The sequence below is a fragment of the Talpa europaea genome (genome assembly GCF_964194135.1).
Source record: "Talpa europaea genome assembly, chromosome: 13".
Classification (NCBI taxonomy): domain Eukaryota; kingdom Metazoa; phylum Chordata; class Mammalia; order Eulipotyphla; family Talpidae; genus Talpa; species Talpa europaea.
Window position 1 is genome coordinate 34584104 of NC_140080.1, and position 25550 is coordinate 34609653.

The 25550-nt window shown below is 45.9% G+C and overlaps 4 protein-coding genes across 15 annotated transcripts in view; all 4 read left to right on the forward strand.

Moving 5' to 3' along the window:
• Window positions 1-25550, forward strand: part of LOC311182689 (protocadherin gamma-C4) — a gene marked incomplete at both ends in the record, with an annotated part of 166678 nt that overhangs the window by 66385 nt on the left and 74743 nt on the right. The window contains one exon of one of the 12 annotated variants that reach the window (XM_084251694.1): window positions 12335-14755. The exons of the other annotated variants lie outside the window; for them this stretch is intronic. Coding sequence (XP_084107820.1) covers window positions 12335-14755 — 2421 coding nt within the window. Of the gene's footprint in view, window positions 1-12334; window positions 14756-25550 lie in introns of those variants that run through there. 12 annotated transcript variants of the gene reach the window in all.
• Window positions 2173-10035, forward strand: LOC311182829 (protocadherin gamma-A4-like; the record flags this gene model as incomplete). Its single annotated transcript, XM_084251961.1, is given in 3 exon segments — window positions 2173-4442; window positions 7439-7520; window positions 7522-10035. Coding segments are annotated over 3 exon segments (4866 nt in total).
• Window positions 17103-19565, forward strand: LOC311182830 (protocadherin gamma-A10; the record flags this gene model as incomplete). Its single annotated transcript, XM_084251962.1, has 1 exon — window positions 17103-19565. One exon carries the CDS (start codon window positions 17103-17105, stop codon window positions 19563-19565), a length of 2463 nt encoding a protein of 820 aa, XP_084108088.1.
• On the forward strand, window positions 21941-25517 carry LOC311182831 (protocadherin gamma-B7-like; the record flags this gene model as incomplete). The annotated part of the gene is made up of 2 exons (XM_084251963.1): window positions 21941-24352; window positions 25491-25517. The coding sequence occupies 2 exons, from the start codon at window positions 21941-21943 to the stop codon at window positions 25515-25517; spliced, it is 2439 nt and encodes an 812-aa protein (XP_084108089.1).

Consider the following 25550-nt stretch of genomic DNA (forward strand, 5'->3'; position numbering starts at 1 on the left):
AGCAGCAGTCAAGACAGGAGAGGTCTGCTGTGCCATGTGGGTCACCTCCCTGGCCCGGGATCGAACTCATGCTGCAGTGGCTGCAGATAGCTTCACAGTGCTGCATCTTAATCCTTTGGCCACCAGGGAAGCCCCCGAGAAAATAAATTTTAAAGGGTGTATCCTGGTGGAACTGGTCCATGAATGTTGAGTTTGTGTATCAGCAGTTACCCAGAGCTCATTCCAATGAAGACATGGAATCTAAAGGTTAAAATGACTATTGCCCCCTCCAGAATACCAAAAACAACAAAATGAGTTTTGAGATAAAATGTTATTTGAAACTGTTGAATTGGTTGTTGTAAACACAGAAGAACATGTTTCAGTAGAGTTCCAATATGTTGCTTTGCAGCTATGAAATGTGCTGTGTTTTCATGATAAGAGATTGAGGGTGTTGGTTTTAAGAAGACATTTCATTTACACAAATTCTAAACTGATCCATTAGAAATGATTCTGTGTGGACTATATGTCTTCTGTAGTCCTTGTTAAAGCATTATAATAAAGTTAATCACTGATTTGTCATCAGATAGAAGTGGGAAACATGATAAATCATTTGTTAGTAATAAAGGATGTTTCCCAAGAATTGTGTAGTATTCCCTTGTATTTACATAACAATGGGTGCAAGTCACTTCATATTTTCTTTAGTGTTTGGATGCTGTCTTTCAAGAGGCTAACTGTACTATTGATACTTTGCAATTTTTAAGAGCTCTGATAGAAAAGAAAATTCTTACTCTTTTCAAAACATTCGCTAATTTGTCAAAAACAATTTTAACAAATGGAGTAATAGAATTAAAACAAATGTCTGACTAAAACTATTCAGTAAATTTATGGAAATAAACTTATCACTGCTCACATTCCTATTTCAAAATCATTACTCAGAATAACAGGTACATAAATAACGAAGTAATGTAATCTACTGGAATGACCCCTTTGCTACTTTGTATTGAAGAACAGACAATTTTCTAGTAACTTTTAAGAGTTAACTTCTGTACTATATTGGGAATGACATAAGCCAGTAAATTTGACATATGAAGTGAGTACAGTAAATACAACTTCAAAGTATTCATTAAGAAAACTGTAGTAGGGCCTCCCTGGTGGTGCAAGGGGTTAAGCCCCACACTATGGGGCAATTCGGGGCCTCTGCAGCATGAGTTTGATCCCCAGCGGTCAGGGAGCAACCCACATGGCGCTGCAGACCTCTCCTGTCTCACCCACTGCTCCCCTCAGCAGTGTATTTCAGTCGATCTGCTTGTTCTGTTCCCCGCTCTGTCTCTGGTGGGTCCTCTCACCCCCCCCCCACATCTCTGACCTGTATCCCAGCTCTTGTATGCCTAAATAAATAAATCTTTTTTAAAAAACTGTAGTTGAGAAGTTGTCAGGGAGTAAAAGGAAATTACTGTCATTGATATTATCCGGGGGAATAAATGTTTGCAGATTGGTACAAAATTGTGCAGCCAAACAAAACAATTTTCAACAGCGCTGATGTCTCTAATATATGTGATATGAAATAGCATTGGTTAAGTAGAAATGTTGGGAAAACATGGGAATCAATTAAAGAAGTTTAAAATAATATAACATTCATAAAAAGACAAATGAACATGTGAAGTCAGTAGATAAGCGAAAAACAAACTTTCTGTGTTTATCTTTTCCATTGTCACATTGAGTACTTAGCACAATGTATGTTTGTGGAACAGTGAAATGAATGCAACAATATATGTAGGTTTGTGTAAGAAAACCGACATGATATTCCTAATAGTTGGAAACAAGAAAATAATACCTTGAGGAAGGAAGGTTTTATAATTTAAGATTAAATATATTAATATAAAAACATGGCTTGCTCTGCTAGACACAGAATTATGATTGCAGCTCCTTAAACCAAAGCAGCAGAGGCTGCAGTTTGCTAGCGCGGGCTCTGGGCGCCGCTGTTGGCCAAAGCGAGCAGCTTGGCGCGGGCGATCTCGGCGCACAGCCGCAGAGCTGTCTCCCTCTGAGACGCCAGCGCGAGTCTTTCCGCCGCTGCCTCCTCTGGAAAAGAAGCGAGCCTGACCCCCACGTAGGAGAGGAAGCCTGTTCGGGGCTCCGGACACCTGCTACAGGGGTTCCTTGTACTCTGGAGTCTCCAGGCAGGTGAGCGGGATGAGGGGAGCAGGCGGGCTGGGGAGAGGCGCTGGGGAGAAGAGCTGGGCTGAGCGGCGGCCGGCGCTCTTCCCCTTGCTGCTGTCTTTGTTCTGTCGGGCGCTCTCTGAGCCGGTCGGCTACAGGATTCCCGAGGAACTGCCCCAGGGCTCGGTGGTGGGGAACCTCGCCAAGGACCTGGGACTCAGTGTCCAAGAGTTACCGACTCGAAAGCTGCGCGTCAGTCCGGAGAAGCCTTACTTCACTGTGAGCGCAGAGAGCGGGGAGCTGCTCGTGAGCAGCCGGCTGGACCGCGAGCAGATTTGCGGGAAGCAGCCAGCGTGCGCTCTGGAGTTTGAGGCTGTTGCTGAAAATCCGTTAAATTTTTACCACGTGAACGTGGAGATCGAGGATATCAATGACCACACGCCAAAATTCACACAAAATTCCTTTGAGCTGCAAATAAGTGAGTCTACACTGCCAGGCACGCGATTTATATTAGAAGTAGCAGAAGATGCCGATATAGGCTTAAACTCTCTGCAGAATTATAAACTTTCTCTTAGTCCTAGTTTCTCGTTGATCAATAAGAAGAAACAAGATGGTAGTAAATACCCAGAACTGGTATTGGAGAAACCCTTAGATAGGGAACAACAGAGTTACTATCATTTAGTCCTGACTGCCTTGGATGGTGGTGAACCACCCCTAAGTGGCACCACTGAGCTGCAGATCCAGGTCACCGATGCCAATGATAACGCCCCTGTATTCAACCAGGAAGTATACAGAGTCAGTCTTCCAGAAAACGTGCTCCCAGGTACCACGGTCATGCAAGTGTCAGCCACCGACAAGGATGAGGGCATCAACTCGGAAATCACTTACTCCTTCCACAGAACCAGGCACACCTTTGGTTTGAATTCAAAAAGTGGGGTAATTACAACTCTAAGGACAATAGATTTCGAAGAAATTAAGGAATATTCTCTCGTGGTGGAAGGCAGGGATGGCGGAGGACTGGTTGCACAGTGTACAGTTGAAATTAGCATTCAAGATGAAAATGACAACAGCCCAGAAATTACATTCCATTCTCTACTTGAAATGATTGTGGAAAACGCAGTGTCGGGAACAATAATTGCTTTGATCAAAACACACGACCAAGATGCTGGAGAAAACGGGGAGGTAAACTGTCGATTAGAGGGTGAAGTCCCTTTTCAGATAATCTCTTCATCCAAAAATTCATATAAGTTGGTAGTAGAAGGGACTCTGGACCGAGAGCAGACCCCAGAGTATAATATCACCATCATAGCCACAGACAGGGGTAAGCCACCCCTCTCCTCCAGCAAAAGTGTCACTTTGCACATCACTGACGTCAATGACAATGCCCCAGTTTTCCAGCAGGCCTTTTACTTGGTCCACGTGATGGAGAATAACTCTCCTGGAGCATCTATCGCCCAAGTCAGTGCCTCCGATAGGGATCTGGGACAGAATGGCCATGTCTCCTACTCCATCGTGGGCAGCGACCTGGGCCCCCAGGCGCTGTCGTCCTACGTGTCGGTGAACGCGCAGAGCGGGGTGGTGTTCGCGCAGCGCGCCTTCGACCACGAGCAGCTGCGCACCTTCGAGCTGACTGTGCAGGCGCGCGACCAGGGCGCGCCCCCGCTGAGCGCCAACGCCAGCCTGCGCGTGCTGGTGGGCGACCGCAACGACAACGCGCCCCGGGTGCTGTACCCCGCGCTGGGGCCCGACGGCTCTGCGCTCTTCGACACGGTGCCGCGCGCCGCGCAGCCCGGCTACCTGGTCACCAAGGTGGTGGCGGTGGACGCTGACTCTGGACACAACGCCTGGCTGTCCTACCACGTGCTGCAGGCCAGCGAGCCGGGCCTCTTCAGCCTGGGGCTGCGGACAGGCGAGGTGCGCACCGCGCGGGCGCTGGGCGACAGGGACGCGGCCAGACAGCGCCTGCTGGTGGCCGTGCGCGACGGGGGCCAGCCTGCGCTCTCGGCCACCGCCACGCTGCACCTGGTCTTCGCTGACAGCCTGCAGGAGGCCCTGCCAGACCTCAGTGACCAGCCTGAGCCCTCTGACCCCCAGGCTGAGCTGCAGTTTTACTTGGTGCTGGCCTTGGCCTTGATCTCTGTGCTCTTCCTCCTGGCGGTGATTCTGGCCATTGCCCTGCGCCTGCGACACTCCTCCAGCCCCTCTGCCTGGGGCTGCTTTAGCCCTGGTCTCTGTGTCAAGTCTGGACCATCAGTGGTTCCCCCCAACTACATGGAAGGGACTTTGCCTTATTCCTACAATTTGTGCGTTGCCCACACTGGAAAGACAGAGTTTAATTTTCTAAAATGTAATGAGCAGTTGAGTTCAGGACAGGATATACTTTGTGGTGATTCACCTGCGGCCTTATTTCCACTTTGTAATGCCAGCGAGTCGACTTCCCATCCTGAGACTCTAATGGAGGTAAGTTTCACTTATGTGTGGACCCTTTTTCATCATCTTCCCAATTCCATATTTATATGAAACATGTTACATTTCCAAGTAAGTTGTCTTAGACATATTAAAGCTTATCAGAAAATAGTAATTCCTTTCTTCATGGAGAGCGGTGAATTAAGAGCAGTTAGTTACATGACATAAAATAGTTATCCTACCATGTTTGGATTTTCAAAGTGGTGAGAGCCTGTTCTTACAAAGGTATTCTACCAATTTCTTACCTTTTTTCAGTGATAGTGAAATTTACTCTTTAATGGTTTCATTATTTAAATTTTTGCGTGTACATAAGCATTAAATTAATATATCAGAACAAAGAAATTACTACTAGGTATTTACATTCACTGTTATCACTAATGCCATTTCTATCCCTTTCTTGTGTTTATTTATCATGTCTAATTTCTGTTTTTTTTTTTAAGATGCATTTATGCATAGAAGAACTGGGGTGTAGGCTACAGGTATGGGAGGTGTGAGGATTCACTAGACAGAGTAGAGAGCAGAACAGGCCGACTGACTGAAATACACTGCTGAGGGGAGCAGCAGGCAAGACAGGAGAGGTCTGCTGCACCATGTGGGTAGTTCCCTGGCCAGGGATTGAATTCGTGCTGCAGTGGCTGCAGATAGCTTGATAGTGTTATATCTTTAACCCCTGTGCCATCAGGGAGGCCCAATGTCTAATTTCTTATATCTACCTATTTGTGATTCTCTGAATCTCTTAAAATAATTAGAAAAAATAATCTGTGTGTTGTGTGTGTGAGTGAGTGAGCCACTCAGTGGTCTCATCAGAATGTCAAATCATGAAGTTCCTTCAAGTTTTCTTGAATGTACCATTCTCCTATTCTTTATAGTTACCAGAAGAGACTTGGTAATAGGAAATGAACACCAATGCCACTTCCACTTGCTTTCATTCGGGACCTATATTTTTAATGAAGAATGAGAGGAAAGTCACTGGATTTGTCTTATGATTTGGAGCTCTAAACATTAGTGACTACAGGTTTTCTCATCATCCTTGTCATCCTTTAGAGGGAAGGAGAATCCTGAATTCCCCATTACAAGACAAAACTACTAATTGCATGGCATTACATAAGTATCAGTTTTTTGCTTGGTTTCCCTTTGGAAGTGCTTAAGTGAATTGTTTACAAACGGTTGAAATGTCTTATAACTGCACCTAATTTTTAGTGGCAATAATTTCTTCTACAGCTTGTGTTCCTTTTCCAAAATTATTGCATAAGTTTTAGTGACCATCAGAATAAGGTTTTTTAAAAGATTTATTTATTTATTCATACAAGAACTGGGGTACAGGTCAGAGGTGTGGGGGGTGAGAGAATATTCACCAGAGAGAGTGGGGAACAGAATGGGCAGATTGACTGAAATACACTGCCGAGGGGAGCAGTGGGAGAGACAGAGGAGGCCTGCTGCGCCATGTGGATAGCTCCCTGGACTGGGATCAAACTCATGCTGCAGTGGCTGTGGATAGCTTGATAGGTTGAGTCTTAACTCCTTGCACCCAGGGGGGCCCCAAAATAAGTTTTAAAACTATCTTAAAGTTGTATAATTTCTTGATGGAAGGTTTGAAATGGAAACCTACTTTTCAATGTACAGTTTGTTCATTTGAACTTTCCAAATGCCATACTTTGCAAATACATTATTCGCATAAAAACTTATAAACTAATATATGAAAGTTTAATAATCACAAATATGTAAAATTTTTTTAAAATTCTTTTAAAAATTAGCAATAGTAGATGAGAAAATGTATTCTTATTGCCTAATTTTTAAATTATTTTTGTAAACAAAATTTTAAGAAAACCATACTCCAGGAATTTCACTATCAATACTAATTAATCTTATAAAATAAATTCAATGAATAACCATAAATATTAATTTATTAAAACTATGTAATATGCATACATAAGCACACATGTATATAATTTAGAAATATATTAATGCATTTCCAAAGAGGGTTGCACGTTGTAAATAGTAATTACATATAGAAAAAAATCTGAAACACTTTGACAAAGAAATGAGAGTCATTTACATGCCTAGAGAGAAAATGAGCAAAAGTCCGTAAGATTAAATTAATTTGATAGTAAAAAAAGTAACAGTGGGGGCCTCCCCGGTGGCGCAGCGGTTGAGCGCTGGGTTGCGAAGCTGCTTGCGGCCTCTGTGGCGCCAGTTCTATCCCCGGCTGCTCCCCGGCCACCGGAGGAGGGTCCCGCATGGCGCGCAGACCTCTCCTGCCGCCCGCTGCTCCCCTCAGCAGTGTACTTCGGTCCTTCTGCCTGTTCTGCTCCCCGCTCTGGCTCTGGTGAATTCTCTCACCCTCCCGCGCTTCTGACTGTACCCAGTGCATGTATAAACCAAACAAACAAACAAATAATAAATAAATAAATAAGACATGCCTCTAGAAAAATTAAAAAAAAAATAAAAAAAAAAGTAACAGTGGGAGAGGAATGTAATACGCTTAACAGAAACTTCATTCCATACCTTTTCCAACAAAGATGTTCACAAATGGAAACTGCTTTTGCTATATGAATGCAGGAAACAATTAGAGAAATCTAAAATCACGTTAGAAGACAGAAGTGTTTTCCTCTTCATTCAATCACCCATAATCAAGAATTGCGTATCTCAGTGGGTGTAGTAACTGCTTAGGACTCTGAGCGCCGCTGTTCACCAACTCTAAGAAAAGCTCAATCCCGCTCCGTTTGGATGTTAGGATCTGCAATTACACAAAGCACCGCAGATCCCACAAGCCGACTCCCGGGCTGCATCAAAACTCAGCCTCTTAATGCGGGGCACTGCGGGTTCTCTTAAGAAAAAGGATCACCATATTTTGCTGGAGGGAAAAGGAACCTAAGGAGCCAGCGAGACAGAAAGCGTTCTGGAAAAAAATCCCATAGTGACGCTACAATGGCCGTTCCAGTGAATCGCCGGCAGCACAGAGGTCTGGTCCTGCTGTGCCTTTTCCTGGAGAGGCTGTGGGAGACCAGGGCCAGCCAGATCCACTACTCAGTGCCTGAAGAGACAGCAAAGGGCTATATAGTGGGGAATATCTCCAAGGATCTGGGACTGGAGCCCCAGGAGCTGGCGAAGCAGAGAGTCCGCATCATCTCCAGAGGTAGGACTCAACTCTTTGCTCTGAACTCCCAAAGTGGCAGCTTGGTCACCGCGGGAAGGATAGACAGGGAGGAGCTCTGCGCTCAGAGCTTGAGATGTGTGGTGAACTTTAAAGTCCTAGTTGAGGACAGAGTACAACTTTACGGAATAGAAGTAGAAATAACTGATATGAATGACAATGCCCCCAAATTTCAGGCAGAAATTCTTGAAGTAAAAATTAACGAAATTGCTGCCCCTGGAACAAGATACCCACTCCCAGAGGCTGTGGACCCGGATGTGGGCATGAATTCCCTCCAGAGCTACCAGCTCAGCCCCAACCGCCACTTCTCCTTGTACGCGCAAGCTGGAGACCACCAAGGATCTATAAGCCCAGAGCTGGTGCTGGAGCACACCCTGGACCGAGAGGAGGAGGCTGCTCACAACTTGGTCCTCATCGCCTTTGATGGCGGCGACCCCCGTCGCTCCAGCACAGTGCGCATCCAAGTGACAGTGTTGGATACGAATGACAATGCCCCGGCTTTTGCGCAACCGATTTACCGAGCGAAAGTCCCAGAGAACGTGCCCCCAGGCACCAGGCTGCTTACTGTAAAAGCCAGCGACCCGGATGAGGGAGCCAATGGAGCAGTGGCATATAAATTCTGGAAGATTAGTGAAAAACAGTCTCCGTTGTTCCAGCTTAATGGAGATACTGGGGAAATATCAACCACGGGGAGTCTAGATTATGAGGAATGTGCATTTTATGAAATGGAAATACAAGCTGAAGATGGTGGGGGTTTGAAGGGGAGGACCAAAGTGCTCATTTCAGTGGAAGATGTAAATGACAACAGACCTGAAGTGACCATTACATCTCTGTTTAGCCCTGTGAGCGAAGATGCTCCTCAGGGAACAGTAATTGCTCTCTTCAATGCTCATGACCAAGACTCTGAGAAAAATGGTCAAGTTGTCTGTTCCATCCAGGACATTCTACCTTTTCGAATAGAAAAGTCAATAGAAGATTATTATAGGTTGTTGACAACTCAAATTCTTGACCGAGAAAAAACCTCTGAATATAACATCACAATGACTGCAACTGACAGAGGAACACCACCCCTGTCAACAGAAATTCACATCAGCCTGCAGGTGGTTGACATAAACGACAATCCACCCTCTTTCTCTCAAGCCTCCTACTCAGTCTATCTTCCTGAGAACAACTTGAGGGGCACCTCCATCTTCTCAGTGACAGCCCATGACCCTGATAGCAATGAGAATGCCAGGGTTATTTATTCCTTGACTGATGACACCGTCATGGGGGCACCTCTCTCCTCCTATGTCTCCATCAACTCTAATACTGGAGTGCTATATGCTCTTTGCTCCTTCGACTACGAGCAGTTTAGGGATCTTCAAATGCAGGTGTGGGCAAGAGACAGTGGGGACCCTCCACTCAGCAGCAATGTGTCACTGAACCTATTCGTGCTTGACCAAAATGACAACACACCAGAGATCCTGTACCCTGCCTTCCCCACAGATGGTTCCACAGGCGTGGAGCTGGCACCCCGCTCTGCGGAGCCTGGCTACCTGGTGACCAAGGTGGTGGCAGTGGACAGAGACTCAGGCCAGAACGCCTGGCTGTCCTACCACCTGCTCAAGGCCAGCGAGCCAGGGCTTTTCTCAGTGGGGCTGCACACGGGCGAGGTGCGCACCGCGCGGGCCCTGCTGGACAGAGATGCGCTCAAGCAGAGCCTGGTGGTGGTGGTCCAGGACCACGGCCAGCCCCCACTCTCGGCCACTGTCACACTTACCGTGGCCGTGGCCAACAGTATCCCAGATGTCCTGGCTGACCTGGGCAACATCAGCACCCCCGTGGACTCTGAGGATTCTGACCTTACCTTGTACCTGGTGGTGGCAGTGGCCGTGGTCTCCTGCGTCTTTCTCGCCTTTGTCATCATGCTGCTGGCGCTCAGGCTCAGGCGCTGGCACACCTCTCGTTTGATCCAGGCTGCAGGAGTTGGATTGGCTGGCTTGCCCACCTCACACTTTGTGGGCGTGGATGGGGTGCAGGCTTTCCTGCAGACCTATTCGCATGAGGTCTCCCTCACCGCAGACTCAAGGAAGAGTCACCTGATCTTCCCGCAGCCCAACTATGTGGACACGCTCATCAGCCAGGAGAGCTGTGAGAAAAGCGAGCCCTTGTGCATTTCAGATGATTCCAGGTTTCCTATAGAAGACACCCCTTTGGTTCCTGTGAGTTCAATTTTTCCTTTAATTTCTATTGCAATTGATTTTTTCTTTAAGTGTTTGCACTTAAGATGGAAGTAGTAGTTATTAACTTCTCACCATAAGTTTCCACTGGGTCTAAGTTTTGCTGTAACATCTATAGGAGTCATATATTGGTTACATGGATGATATAACTTTCACTTTCTCATAATTAACCAATGGTCATTGGAACACTTCTTCATGAGGGTACTGTCATGGTCATTGACTCGGCTCTTTGGGTGAGGGTCCTGATCGGTTACTGTGGATCATTACTGATTCTTATGGCTGGCTTTCCAGTCTGAAATGTGTTATTATAGTTATTTCCAATGCCTCATTGTGACAATCTTACTTTGAAAACATTCCTATAGCTGACACTAATTTTGTAAAGATAAGCTAATGAGAAAAGCAAAAATATTCTTGGGGAAACAACCAAGAGCCCACATTCACTCTCTTTGCCTTCTGTTTACATGACAGGCCAGCCCCCATCGAAGGGCTGATTTTCAGATCACAGATTTGTAGAGGCTGCACTTAAAGATCATTTCTGATAAAGCTTCAAACTTTGGTTATCATCATTTCCAAACCTACTAAAGCATTTTTAATTCATTCAATGAGAAAATTTTGACATCCTTAGTGCTTATCTCCTCAAAGACTTTAATTTCCTTGTACATAATGTCAAATTATTAATATTTGAAAAGTTTATGCTTTCTGGTCAAGAGGGATTATAAGACAGAGTACAAAACAAGGGAAATAAATTTTCCCCCAACTCCTTGTTATTTATGGCTCTATTCTCCAACCTTTCAAACTAGAAATAAATCTAGATGTGGTAGATGATTTAGGAAAATATACTTAAGAACTTCTGTGGAGGGTCTCTTTTCTCACCTTTAGCTGTAAAGAAAACAATTAGTGTTATTTAATTTGATAGGATACAGTGTCAAGTTTCAAGTAATCGCTGACATTCCAGGAGACTTTGAAATTAAGATTGAAGTTGACTCCATAATCTATTCTAAAACATGATCATTGATGACTTCTCCCAGTTCTGTGGAAATAGAGAATTATTTTATATTTGTGTTGTAATTATTTCCCAAAGTTAGACTGAATTACCTATAAGATATAAGGGTTTACATGTCTGGAAATCCATGACATATAGACGTAATTACTTCAGATACTCCACTCCTTAAATTAGTAGGGGAAAATAAAGCACTCTTTATTTAGGACAACTTTAAAAATTTCTATTCCAATGCATAATCTGTAATACTTTGCTTTCACAAACATTAAAATATGTTAATTTGGGAAAAACATTAAAATATAGATATTGAAGGTTTGCATGTCACGGTAAGCAATTACTATTCTCCACCATAAAAATGTCACTTGCCTTTAAAAAGAGAGCACAGGGCCTCCCCGGTGGCGCAGCGGTTGAGCGCTGGGTTGCGAAGCTGCCCGCAGCCTCTGCATCGCCGGTTCGATCCCCGGCTGCTCCCTGGCCACCGGAGGAGGGTCCCGCATGCGCGCAGACCTCTCCTGCCGCCCGCTGCTCCCCTCAGCAGTGTACTTCGGTCCTTCTGCCTGTTCTGTTCCCCGATCTGGCTCTGGTGAATTCTCTCACCCTCCCGCACTTCTGACTGTACCCAGTGCTTGTATAAATAAATAAATAAATATTTAAAAAAAAATAAAAAAACAAAAAGAGAACACATACTGCATGGAAAGAGTGCAGAATATTTCAAATTCTCATTTTCTTAAACTAAGTAGGATTGTATATTGGTAACTAACTACACGACATAATTAGCTTAAAGGAAAATTCGTGCTCATCTTAATTATTCATCTTAAAAAGAGAGTTAATTAGAATATCTTGGATTTATTTCAAAATTATGAGGGAGTACAATGTGTATTTAATAAAGATGGCCGTGTTTTGGTCATTTTTGCAGTTGGGTAATGGTTACATCAAGATTCAATAATAATCCCTATTTTGTGCATTCTTGAAATTTTCATCATAAATTTCTGGAGAACAACAAGTATATAGGCATCCACTTAATACTATTCATGGCGATAAATTGGATTCAAAATGAAATGTTAGCCTGCGACGCCACATCTGGCCTCTGGGCGCCGCTGTCGGCCAGTGCAGGGCCAGCGCGGACGCCCGCGATCCCTCAGCCTCTAGCCTGGGATTTCCTGCGCAGCCACCGGCAGAGAAAGAACTAAACCCGCTTACACGCCGGAATTCCTGGCCGCGCACTCTCTCGCGCCAGCACGCTTGGATTCCTAGCTCTCCCCCAGTTCTCGGGCGAGTGGTCTTCTAGCGACACTGTGGACTGCAGTTTCTTCGGCTTCCCGAAAAGACCCAGCCCAGGGAAAACTAGAGCGCGCGATGGGAGGGAGCTGCGCGCGGAGGCGCCCGGCCGGGCGGCGGCAGGTACTGTTCGCCTTCCTGCTGTCTTTGTTCTACTCCGCGCTCGGCGAGCCGATCCGCTACTCCATTCCCGAGGAGCTGGCTCAGGGCTCGGTGGTGGGGAACCTCGCCAAGGACCTAGGGCTCAGTGTCCTGGACGTGACAGCTCGGAAGCTGCGCGTTAGCGCTGAGAAGCTGCTCTTCCAAGTAGACGCGGAGAGCGGGGACTTACTCGTGAAGGACCGAATAGACCGAGAGCAGATATGCAAAGAGAGAAGAAGATGTGAGTTGCAGTTGGAAGCCGTGGTGGAAAATCCTTTAAATATTTTTCATATCCTTGTGGTTGTTGAGGATATTAATGACCATGCACCTCAGTTCGATAAAAACGAAATACATTTAGAAATTGTTGAATCTGCATCCCCAGGAGCACGTATATCCCTGGACCCTGCCACTGACCCCGATATAAACATAAATTCAATTAGTGATTATCAGATAAATTCTAACCCTTATTTCTCATTAATGGTTAAAGTTAATTCAGATGGTGGCAAATACCCAGAGTTAGCTTTGGAGAAATCCCTAGACCGGGAAGAGCAGCAATGTCATCGCTTGATAGTGACTGCCTTGGACGGAGGCCACCCGCCACGAAGTGCCACGGCTCAAATAGAAATCACTGTCAGGGACACCAATGATAATCCCCCGGTGTTCAACAAAGATGAATACAGAATCAGTATTAGTGAAAATCTGCCCCCTGGCTCCTCGGTGTTGCAGGTGGCAGCCACGGACCGGGACGAGGGAGTCAATGCTGAAATAAACTACTGCTTCAGGAGCACTGCGCAGAGTACCAGGCACATGTTCTCCCTGGATGAGAAAACGGGTGTGATTAGGAATAATCAGTCATTGGATTTTGAGGACACAGAAAGATACACCATGGAAGTGGAGGCAAAGGACGGAGGTGGCCTCTCTACCCAATGTAAAGTAATCATAGAAATTTTAGATGAAAATGATAACGGGCCAGAAATAATCATCACTTCTCTCTCTGAAGAGATCTTGGAGGATTCCCTTCCAGGAATGGTTATTGCCCTCTTCAAAACACGTGACCTGGATTTTGGAGAAAATGGAAAAGTCAGGTGTAATATAGGAAGTGGGGTTCCTTTCAAGATTTATTCTTCTAGTAATAATTACTACAAGCTGGTGACAGATGGGGCCCTAGACCGAGAGCAGACCCAGGAATACAACGTCACCATTACAGCCACTGACAGGGGCAAGCCTCCCCTCTCCTCCAACACTACCATCACCGTGCACATCACGGATGTCAATGACAATGCCCCAGTTTTCCAGCAGGCCTCCTACTTGGTCCACGTGGCAGAGAACAACCCTCCAGGTACCTCTATAGCCCAGGTCAGTGCCTTGGATCCGGATCTGGGACCCAACGGCCGCGTGTCCTACTCCATCGTGGGCAGCGACCTGGGCCCCCAGGCGCTGTCGTCCTACGTGTCGGTGAACGCGCAGAGCGGGGTGGTGTTCGCGCAGCGCGCCTTCGACCACGAGCAGCTGCGCACCTTCGAGCTGACTGTGCAGGCGCGCGACCAGGGCGCGCCCCCGCTGAGCGCCAACGCCAGCCTGCGCGTGCTGGTGGGCGACCGCAACGACAACGCGCCCCGGGTGCTGTACCCCGCGCTGGGGCCCGACGGCTCTGCACTCTTCGACACGGTGCCGCGCGCCGCGCAGCCCGGCTACCTGGTCACCAAGGTGGTGGCGGTGGACGCTGACTCTGGACACAACGCCTGGCTGTCCTACCACGTGCTGCAGGCCAGCGAGCCGGGCCTCTTCAGCCTGGGGCTGCGGACAGGCGAGGTGCGCACCGCGCGGGCGCTGGGCGACAGGGACGCGGCCAGACAGCGCCTGCTGGTGGCCGTGCGCGACGGGGGCCAGCCTGCGCTCTCGGCCACCGCCACGCTGCACCTGGTCTTCGCTGACAGCCTGCAGGAGGCCCTGCCAGACCTCAGTGACCAGCCTGAGCCCTCTGACCCCCAGGCTGAGCTGCAGTTTTACCTGGTGCTGGCCTTGGCCTTGATCTCTGTGCTCTTCCTCCTGGCGGTGATTCTGGCCATTGCCCTGCGCCTGCGACACTCCTCCAGCCCCTCTGCCTGGGGCTGCTTTAGGCCTGGTCTCTGTGTCAAGTCTGGACCATCAGTGGTTCCCCCCAACTACATGGAAGGGACTTTGCCTTATACCTACAATTTGTGCGTTGCCCACACTGGAAAGACAGAGTTTAATTTCCTAAAATGTAGTGAGCCCTTGCAATCTACTCAAGACATGGTTTGTGGTGATTCTTCTGGGGCCTTAATTCCACTTCAGAGTGAGCATGATTTGACTTCACATCCTGAAAAGCTAACTCTGGTGAGTTTCATATTTGCATCTTCTGTAATATTCTATCAGTTTATTTCAGGCATAGTTTTTCATTTTTTTTATCTAGTATCATATCTTAAAAATTCAGAACTAACCACTGTCTTATCTTCACAATGTTTACTTTTTGCTGATTATATTTTTTCAACATTCTTGGTTCATAATTTGCTCTGTAACTCCAAAAGAATGTCATTAACTTGCAGCTATCTTGTCAAGCTTAGATTAACAACAGAGGCAGTCATCTTGGTTTCTTACCAAATAAGTAAACAGTAACCTAGCTGTTCAAATCTGCTAAGATTGAAAAGTAAATTTTCATTTCCTATTTGTATATTTTTTTAAAGATTTATTTATTTATTTATTTATTTATTTATTTATTTATTTATTTATTTATACAAGCACTGGGTACAGTCAGAAGCGCGGGAGGGTAAGAGAATTCACCAGAGCCAGAGCCAGAGCGGAGAACAGAGCAGGCAGAATGACGAAACACACTGCTAAGGGGAGCAGCCGGTGGCAGGAAACACACTGCTAAGGGGAGCAGCCGGTGGCAGGAGAGGTCTAGCGCCATGTGGGACCCTTACCGAAGGCCGGGGATCGAACTGGCGCTGCAGAGGCTGCAGGCAGCTTCGCAGCCCAGCGCTCAACCGCTGTGCCACCAGGGGAGGCCCCTATTTGTATATTTTTAAAGTTTAAAAATATTCAGGCACTCATTGAATATTAGCGTAGGTGCCCATTTGTAAGAAACATTTATCACAAATAATCTTGCACTTACAGATCATCTTCATTTATTTTAATATTTTTAAAAACTGTAAGCATTTGAGGAGGCACAGTAAGTATATCCAGGAATTCCTGCAATCACATGCCAGATCATAGATATTGCATTTTTTTTTTTTTGGTGTGAGAAAAGTCAAAACCTTGTTTCCTCTACCAAGATTTCCCTGAGTTGAAAAACTTAGTACTATCCTATAGGCATTTTTCTCTTTCTTTTTTTTCCTTCTAGCTTTCTTCATTTCTTTATTATCTTTTCGGGGAGCTCAAATTCTACTCTTTTCCAATCATGTCTCTCTACATTGTAAGATAAAGATTTTCCGTAAAAGCAAATGAAGTAACACTGCCTTCTTGCTCAGTCTCTGTCTCAGTTTGTCTGATATAAAATCTTTGAAGGGTTGCATACTGGAGGCACGGTGATATAAATGCTTATGAACTTCATGTTCTCTGTAGGAAGTGACATCTAAACCTCTCACCTTGGAGAACTGCTGCTGGATTGATGGGCACATACAATTAGAAATGAGCGAACCACTTATTTTGGGCTTCCATACAAAATGCCAAAAGAAAAGGTTATTTATGTTGCCAAATGTCCTGATGTAATCAGGTAGTTTTATATAACACTTTCTAAAAAAATTAACATCATTATTTCTAACTTCATTTTTAAAAATTGTACCACTAGAAATTCCTGTATGTGTTTTTCTTCCCATTACAGCACAGATATGTTCCTTTTAGTTTGTGGTTACCTGTTCAACTCATTTAAATAGGTCAAATTAATTTATAACATGCCTATAAAATAATTTTTCAAAAAAGATTAATTGAAGCTCAGTAAGAGTATTTTAGAAAAGAATGTTGGCAGAACCTTTTATATGATCTTAATGCTAAACATATTTAACTGATTAATTTGAAAGAAAAACTGAATTATAAGGGGTATATCTCATATAAGTCTCTATATATCTCATATAACTCTCTATATGAATGTCTACTAAACGTAATTAGACCATTTAAATCACATGTTCAAATAAAATTGTAAGACTTTTTTTTATATAGCTAGAAGTTCAGAGGAAATAAAATGAACATTACTTACCTTCTAATGAGGGTACATTTCTGTTGGGTAGATGTATTGCAAATATATATTTAACTGATTACTTTCATTTAATAGTTTATAGTACTTTCATTCTACTTTATCCTACCCAGTGAGAAATATACACAGAGTAGTTGCTTTAAGGATATATGTGGAGAAAACAAAGAAATAAAATAAAATAAAATACTACACAAAGATAGTGCGACCCTTGTTTTCTATTATAAGCAGTGGGTGCAGTAACATCTTAGGACTCTGAGCGCCGCTGTTCGCCTACTAGGAGAGAAATGCAGCCTGCGCTCAATCCGGATTCTCGGGGCTCCAACTACAAAAAGCTCCACGGTTTCTACTAGCAGGCTCCGGGGCTGCGGCGAAATGCACTCCAGAATTTAAGGTGAGCGGGCTACAGAGACATTCTGCAGCCAGAGAAAGAAAAAGGAACCGGTCAAAACACACTCCGTGCCCAGTGAGGACTGCGAGAATTCCGTGACCAGAACAATGGCCGCTCAAAGGACTCTTTCCAGCAGAGCGCTGCTGCTGTTGCAGCTCTCCCAATTCTTCGGTTTGCGGTGGGAGGTCGAAGCGCGGCAGATCCGCTACTCCGTTCCTGAGGAGTTAGAGAAAGGCTCTTTCGTGGGTAACATTTCCAAAGACTTGGGGCTGGAGCCCCGGGAGCTGGCGGAGCGTGGGGTCCGCATCGTCTCCAGAGGTAGGACGCAGCTTTTTGCTCTGAACCCGAGAAGCGGCAGCTTGGTCACCGCGGGCAGGATAGACCGGGAGGAGCTGTGCGCTCAGAGCGCGCGGTGTCTGGTGAATTTTAACATCCTTGTGGAAGATAGAGTGAAACTTTTCGGGATCGAAATAGATGTAACTGATATCAACGATAATGCCCCAAAATTCCAAGCAGAAAAGGTAGATGTAAAAATTAATGAAAACGTCGCCCCAGGAATGCGTTTCCCTCTCCCAGAAGCATTTGACCCGGATGTGGGCGTGAACTCCCTACAGAGCTACCAGCTCAGCCTCAATAAGCACTTCTCGCTAGCAGTTCAGAGCCGTGCCAATGGCGTCAAGTACCCGGAGCTGCTGCTGGAGAGCGCGCTGGATCGGGAGGAAGAGGCACTACACCATCTGGTGCTCACTGCCTCTGACGGGGGTGACCCTCTCCGATCTGGCACTGTCCTCATTAGTGTGACTGTCTTCGATGCAAATGACAATGCACCAGTCTTCACCTTGCCGGAATACCGAGTGAGTGTTCCTGAGAACTTCCCTGTGGGCACACAACTGCTGACAGTCAGCGCCACCGACAAGGATGAAGGAGCCAATGGAGAAGTGACATATTCATTCCGAAAAATACCTGACATACAATTGTTGAAATTCCAGCTAAACAAAAATACTGGGGAGATAAAACTATCAGAAAATCTAGATTATGAAGAAACAGGTTTCTATGAATTAGAAGTACAAGCTGAAGACGGAGGAGCATATCTTGCAACCACCAAAGTGTTGATTACAGTAGAAGATGTAAATGACAACAGTCCAGATGTGACCATCACATCTCTCTTTAGTCCCCTGATGGAAAATTCCCCGTTGGGGACAGTTATAGCTCTTTTAAATGTGGATGATCTAGACTCTGGGCAGAATGGACAGGTCACCTGTTCCATATCCAGGAATTTACCGTTTAAGTTAGAAAAGTCGATTGACAGTTATTATAGATTGGTGACACACGGAGTCCTTGATAGGGAACAGGTATCCTCTTATAATATCACAGTAACAGCCACAGATGGAGGAAGTCCATCCCTATCAACAGAGACTCACTTCATCCTACAAGTGGCAGATATCAATGACAATCCACCCACCTTTTCTCATACCTCCTACTCGACCTATATCCCAGAGAACAACCCTAGAGGTGCCTCCATCTTCTCGGTAACTGCTGTAGACCCAGACAGCAAAGAGAATGCTCGGATTATTTATTCCCTAGCTGAAGACACCATCCAAGGAGCACCTCTATCTTCATACATCTCCATCAACTCTGACACAGGAGTCCTGTATGCTCTGCGGTCCTTTGACTATGAACAATTTCGTGATCTGCGGATGAAAGTGATGGCCACTGACAGTGGGGACCCTCCACTCAGCAGCAATGTGTCACTGAACCTGTTTGTGCTGGACCAGAATGACAACGTACCAGACATCCTGTACCCTGCCCTCCCCACAGATGGCTCCACAGGCGTGGAGCTGGCACCCCGCTCTGCAGAGCCTGGCTACCTGGTGACCAAGGTGGTGGCGGTGGACAGAGACTCAGGCCAGAACGCCTGGCTGTCCTACCGCCTGCTCAAGGCCAGCGAGCCAGGGCTCTTCTCAGTGGGGCTGCACACGGGCGAGGTGCGCACGGCGCGGGCCCTGCTGGACAGAGATGCGCTCAAGCAGAGCCTGGTGGTGGTGGTCCAGGACCACGGCCAGCCCCCCCTCTCGGCGACGGTCACGCTCACCGTGGCCATGGCCGACAGTATCCCAGACATTCTGGTTGACCTCGACAACCTGGAGGTTCCACAGGACTCAGACGCCTCAGGCTTGACTTTGTACCTGGTGGTGGCACTAGCTTCAGTTTCCTGTGTCTTTCTCGCCTTTGTCATTGTACTGATGGCACTCAGACTCAGGCGCTGGCACATGTCACGTCTGCTCCAGGCTTCAGGAAGTGGGTTGGCTGGGGCATCCACCTCTCATTTTGTGGGTGTCGATGGAGTGAGAGCTTTCCTGCAGGCCTATTCACATGAGGTCTCCCTCACTGCGGATTCACGGAAGAGTCACCTGATCTTCCCGCAGCCCAACTATGCGGACACGCTCATCAGCCAGGAGAGCTATGAGAAAAAGGATCCTTTGTCTTTGTTAGATGATTCGAAGTTTCCCATAGAAGATACCCCTTTGGTTCCAGTGAGTTCCGTTTTTTGCTCTTTTCCTTTCATTTAGAAAACTATGATTGGTTTCATTTTAGGTTTGTAGCATGATAGAAAATGTCAATTTTAATTTTTTCACTTTTCTGTTTCAGTGGTATTTGCTTCTTGCTAAAACATTGAAGAGGTAGAACTTGATGGTTTAAGATAAGACTCATATTTTTTTATTTTCTGGTAAATACTCACTTAATCCCAATCAAAGCCTACTGTCATAAAGCTGTTATGGTTAGCTTTGCAGAATCTTTGATAGTTTTGTTGAGTATAATACTGATGAGTGCCTGTAAATTTATGTGCTGTCTCCGGGACACATGCTGAAATCCAAGCTCTTTAGACAATTCTAGCTCTTGTTATGAGGGCAGATATGGTAAGAATAGGTAGTTGTCAGAAATAAATTCTTTAGTTTCACTGAAAACACAACCGAAACATAAGGCTTCTCAATGGTATTCTTCCCAAGAAGAAGGGCAATTTTGTGAGGTTTTATTTTTCAAATCATACTTGTAATGATACTTCAGTTGAATATACTTTGTAGAGTGATTTAAAATTTTCAGTTATATTTTATTAACAATTCAGAACACTGTGTACTTCAGTTTTTCCAAATGCAATCATGCCTGGTGACACTGCAGCATCCTTTTGCCTGTGCTTCCAATTTCATACTGTTATGTAGAAGACAATGCATTTTATTTTTTTAAAGATTTATTTTTATTTATGTATATAAGAACTGGGGTATATGCCAGAGGTACGGGGGTAAGAGGAGAGGATTCATCAGAGGCAGAGTGGTGAGCAGATCAGGTGGATCTACTGAAATACTCTGCTGAGGGGAGCAGCAGGTGAGACAGGAGAGGTCTGCTGTGCCATGTGGGTTAGCTCCCTCGCAGGGATCGAACTCATGCTGAAGTAACAGGAGATAGCTATTGATAGCGTTGAGACTTAACCCCTGCACCACTAGGGAGGCCCAAGACAATGCATTTTAATTTGACTTTTCTTGATCAATGAGGACACTGTAGTGTTTATAACTTAAGCAAATTTTGGGCTATGTTCTAACTGCATTTTTAGTTAAATTCTTCAATCTCTAAGGCTGAAAATATGGCAGACGGATATATGTACATGTTTCCAAGAACAGAAGCAAGGAATGTGTGCTGAGAGTATTTCAGTGGTCCCTTACTGAAAAGGAAAGAAACTGTATCTGAAACTGAAAATTCTGAACATAAGAGTCAAGAGCCAAATATAAGCAGGGTAGCACACAAAATTATTCTTAAAAGAATGATGAGTAGAGTTACTGATGAACTCATTTAGTTCAGTGAACATAGTGATGTATTTGGTTCGATCCCTTTTATTACCAGTGTTCTTCTAAACTAATATGGTAGCATAAAGTCAACATATGTCTTAACATTAAAATACTTATGAGACCATGATTTTTTTTTCATATCATTCAACATTGCTTCAATGACAGGTCTGTTAGAAGAGAGTACATTCTTTGGGTCATAGTTATTTGCTTTAAAGTCATTGAAATGTAATTGTAAATTTGTGTCCACATGAATAATAATAATTATGCATTCATGTTAAATAATTGCATTATTTTGAAAAATACAGGTTTTGAAGAAAGTAATTTTTGACAGGGTGGCTATTATAAGAAAATATACGGAAATATGCTTATTTAGAAACAGTAAAGGATGCTCTGGATGGTTGTAATGAATATAACAGTAGTTGCATTCCAGTTCCTAAATATGAGTGGGGGGGGGGATCATAACTTTGTAGCCAAATATAAGTTAGAATTTAAGAGAGAAAAAAGTTTTGTGCTTGCTTCAGTACTTCCCTTTATGGACATTTACTCTTAAAAGGAACAACCGTGATTGACTCTGGACGGAAGAACTGGATAACAATAGGCCATGGAATAGGAGGTCTACTTTCACTCCATATTCTCTTGTACTTTCTTGAATTTTCAAAGACATACTTTTAGCCATTCAAATTTTAACACATACAAAGTTTTTGTCATATGAAAAATGTTTCACGATGAAAACATAATCACTGACGTGTCGGATTCGAATATTTTAGCTGGTATCATCTTGCATTTAAAGAAAAGGTGTCCTGAATCAGAGGGCAGAAAATTTAGGCTGAGGTTCCACTCGCGGCCTCTGGGCGCCGCTGTCGGCCAGTGCAGGGCAAGCGCTGAAATCTGGGACTCTTCAGCCTCTAGCCTGGGATTTCCTGCGCAGTCACAACAGAGAAAGAAACCCGCTTACACACTGGGGCACTGCCCGCGCAGACTCTCCCCAGCACGCACGGATTCCCAGCCCCAAGATTGGGGTCTCCGCGGTTTCAGGCTTTCCAGTGCGGTAGTCTGCACCTTTTCCAGTTGGAAAGGCTGGGATCCAGCCAAAACTAGAGCGCGCGATGGGAGGGAGCTGCGCGCGGAGGCGCCCGGCCGGGCGGCGGCAGGTACTGTTCGCCTTCCTGCTGTCTTTGTTCTACTCCGCGCTCGGCGAGCCGATCCGCTACTCCATTCCCGAGGAGCTGGCTCAGGGCTCGGTGGTGGGGAACCTCGCCAAGGACCTAGGGCTCAGTGTCCTGGACGTGACAGCTCGGAAGCTGCGCGTTAGCGCTGAGAAGCTGCTCTTCCAAGTAGACGCGGAGAGCGGGGACTTACTCGTGAAGGACCGAATAGACCGAGAGCAGATATGCAAAGAGAGAAGAAGATGTGAGTTGCAGTTGGAAGCCGTGGTGGAAAATCCTTTAAATATTTTTCATATCCTTGTGGTTGTTGAGGATATTAATGATCATGCCCCTCAATTCCACAAAGATAAAATAAACCTAGAAATCAGCGAATCTGTCAGCCCCGGGGTAGGAACAATTCTTGACTCTGCAACAGATCCTGATATTAGTATAAATTCATTGAGCAAATACCAGTTAAGTCCTAACGAGTATTTCTCGTTGGTGGTGAAAGACAATCCAGATGGTGGCAAATATCCAGAATTAGTATTGATGAAGACTCTGGACCGAGAAACTCAGAGCGCACACCACTTGGTCCTGACAGCCTTAGACGGCGGGAACCCGCCACGAAGCGGCACTGCCCAGATCCAAATCCAAGTCGTGGATGCCAATGATAACGCACCTGTGTTCAGCCAAGAAGTATACAGGATCAGCCTTCACGAAAACGTGCCCCCAGGCACCTCTGTGTTGAGGGTGAGCGCAACTGATCAGGACGAAGGCGTCAACTCGGAGATCACCTACTCCTTTCTTGGTATGGCTGATGAAGCCCAGCACGTGTTCTTTCTGGATTCCACTACAGGAAATATTATAACTCATCAACACTTGGATTTTGAAAAAGTAGAAAGATATACGATGAATGTAGAAGCAAAGGACCGAGGGTCCCTCTCTACTCGATGTAAAGTAATTATAGAAATTCTAGACGAAAACGACAACAGCCCAGAAATAATCATCACTTCTCTCTCTGATCAGATTTTGGAAGATTCCCTTCCAGGAATAGTTGTGGCTCTCTTCAAAACGCGGGACCAGGATTCCAGGGAAAATGGAGAAGTCAAGTGTGATTTAAGTGGAGATGTTCCATTTAAGATTCATTCTTCTTCTAATAATTACTACAAGTTAGTAACAGATGGGGTCCTGGACCGGGAACAGACGCCGGAATACAATGTCACCATTACAGCCACTGACAGGGGCAAGCCTCCCCTGTCCTCCAGCAGAAGCGTCACTCTACACATCGGGGACGTCAATGACAACGCACCGGTTTTCCGACAGCCATCCTATCTGGTCCAAGTGCCAGAAAACAACCCTCCAGGTACCTCTATAGCCCAGGTCAGTGCCTTGGATCCGGATCTGGGACCCAACGGCCGCGTGTCCTACTCCATCGTGGGCAGCGACCTGGGCCCCCAGGCGCTGTCGTCCTACGTGTCCGTGAACGCGCAGAGCGGGGTGGTGTTCGCGCAGCGCGCCTTCGACCACGAGCAGCTGCGCACCTTCGAGCTGACTGTGCAGGCGCGCGACCAGGGCGCGCCCCCGCTGAGCGCCAACGCCAGCCTGCGCGTGCTGGTGGGCGACCGCAACGACAACGCGCCCAGGGTGCTGTACCCCGCGCTGGGGCCCGACGGCTCTGCGCTCTTCGACACGGTGCCGCGCGCCGCGCAGCCCGGCTACCTGGTCACCAAGGTGGTGGCGGTGGACGCTGACTCTGGACACAACGCCTGGCTGTCCTACCACGTGCTGCAGGCCAGCGAGCCGGGCCTCTTCAGCCTGGGGCTGCGGACAGGCGAGGTGCGCACCGCGCGGGCGCTGGGCGACAGGGACGCGGCCAGACAGCGCCTGCTGGTGGCCGTGCGCGACGGGGGCCAGCCTGCGCTCTCGGCCACCGCCACGCTGCACCTGGTCTTCGCTGACAGCCTGCAGGAGGCCCTGCCAGACCTCAGTGACCAGCCTGAGCCCTCTGACCCCCAGGCTGAGCTGCAGTTTTACTTGGTGCTGGCCTTGGCCTTGATCTCTGTACTGTTCCTCCTGGGTGTGATTCTGGCCATCGCCTTGCGCCTGCAAGGCCCTGATGCTAGAGGCTGCTTTGGGTCTGTTCTCTGTTCCAAATCTGGAGCAGAGATTACCCACAACTACTGCGAGGGAACTTTGCCCTATGTCTATAATTTATGTGAACCTAGGGATCAAACTAATCTGGATTTTAATTTTCTCACATCTGTTGATCACTGTCCAACCACACAAGATATTCTCAACAAAGATAGCGCTTCAGTTCCATCGGCTAGCATATTAAATACTGGCACTGAAGGAGACAGTAAGACTTTTAAGCAGGTAAGTGTTTAAAATAATTGTGTTTTAATATTTCTATATCGCAATGTAGTGTAATTTTAAAGATTCTAGATTCAATCTCTTGATAAACTTCCCAACATAAATCTGAGTGAAATGTATTGGTATCATTGTTAAGACTAAAATTTACAGTGCTGCAATACTTCTATTCAGAGGCATTTTAAGATAGAGGTCTCAGGTGAAATTTTCATGAAATAGAATACCTGTTAATGATATGGAATGTTATATTTTTACATTGTGGTATTTTTAAAAAGATTTTATTTACTTCTGTGCAGAACTGGGGTGCAGGCCAGAGGTACATGTCGGATGTGGAGAGAGAGGATTCACCAGAGACAAAGTGGGGCGCAGAACAGGCAGATCTACTGAAATACACTGCTAAGGGGAGCAACGGGTAAAAACAGGAGAGGTCTGCTGTGCCATGAAGTTTAGCAACCTGGCCAGCGGGCTCAAACTAGAACTAAGACATCAAACGGGGCATGGTGGGCCTTCATGGTGGTGGTGCTGAGACTTAACCCCTAGGCCACCAGGGAGGCCTCATTGTGGTACTTTAAATGACAACCCTAATGTCATCCAAATATCCTCAAGCATTTCATCCTTTTTACTCAAAAAAAAAAAAAATTGACGAGAATTATAGTCATGCAGCTGCATCTTATCTGGTGATTTTGTTGGGATCCACACTCACAATTCTGTTTCCTTCAGTGGGTGAAAATTAATAGGAACCAAAATTAACCTTAAAGTTTTCAGTTCCAGTAGTGTTTGTTTTTTAATTAAACAAGTCTGTAATAAGTGCGCCTTCCATAAGTGCTCTTGGTAAATCTTCAAGATAATTTTATGTAATACTTTATTGTATACAATTTTAAGTTTTACAAATACGTCTGATCCCTGAAGCGGTAAGTGTAGTAACTTTTTTTTGAAATGCAAACATTAAGTGGATTTTTCTCGTTGCAATAATAAGATTGGGCTCTGGGGGCCGCTGTTCACCAACCAGGGAATGGGAAGTTGCGCGCATGAGCCCCCCTCCCCTACTTCTACAAAGCAAAGCACAATGAGATGGATACTCACAGCTCCTGATACTGGAAACTTAAAGCACTTCCCTTCGTTCCCTGATATATTTCGGATGCAGTCGGCCCGGGACGTCGTAGACACATAAGCTGCTTCCAAACAAACGGCCCCAAAAACCGCG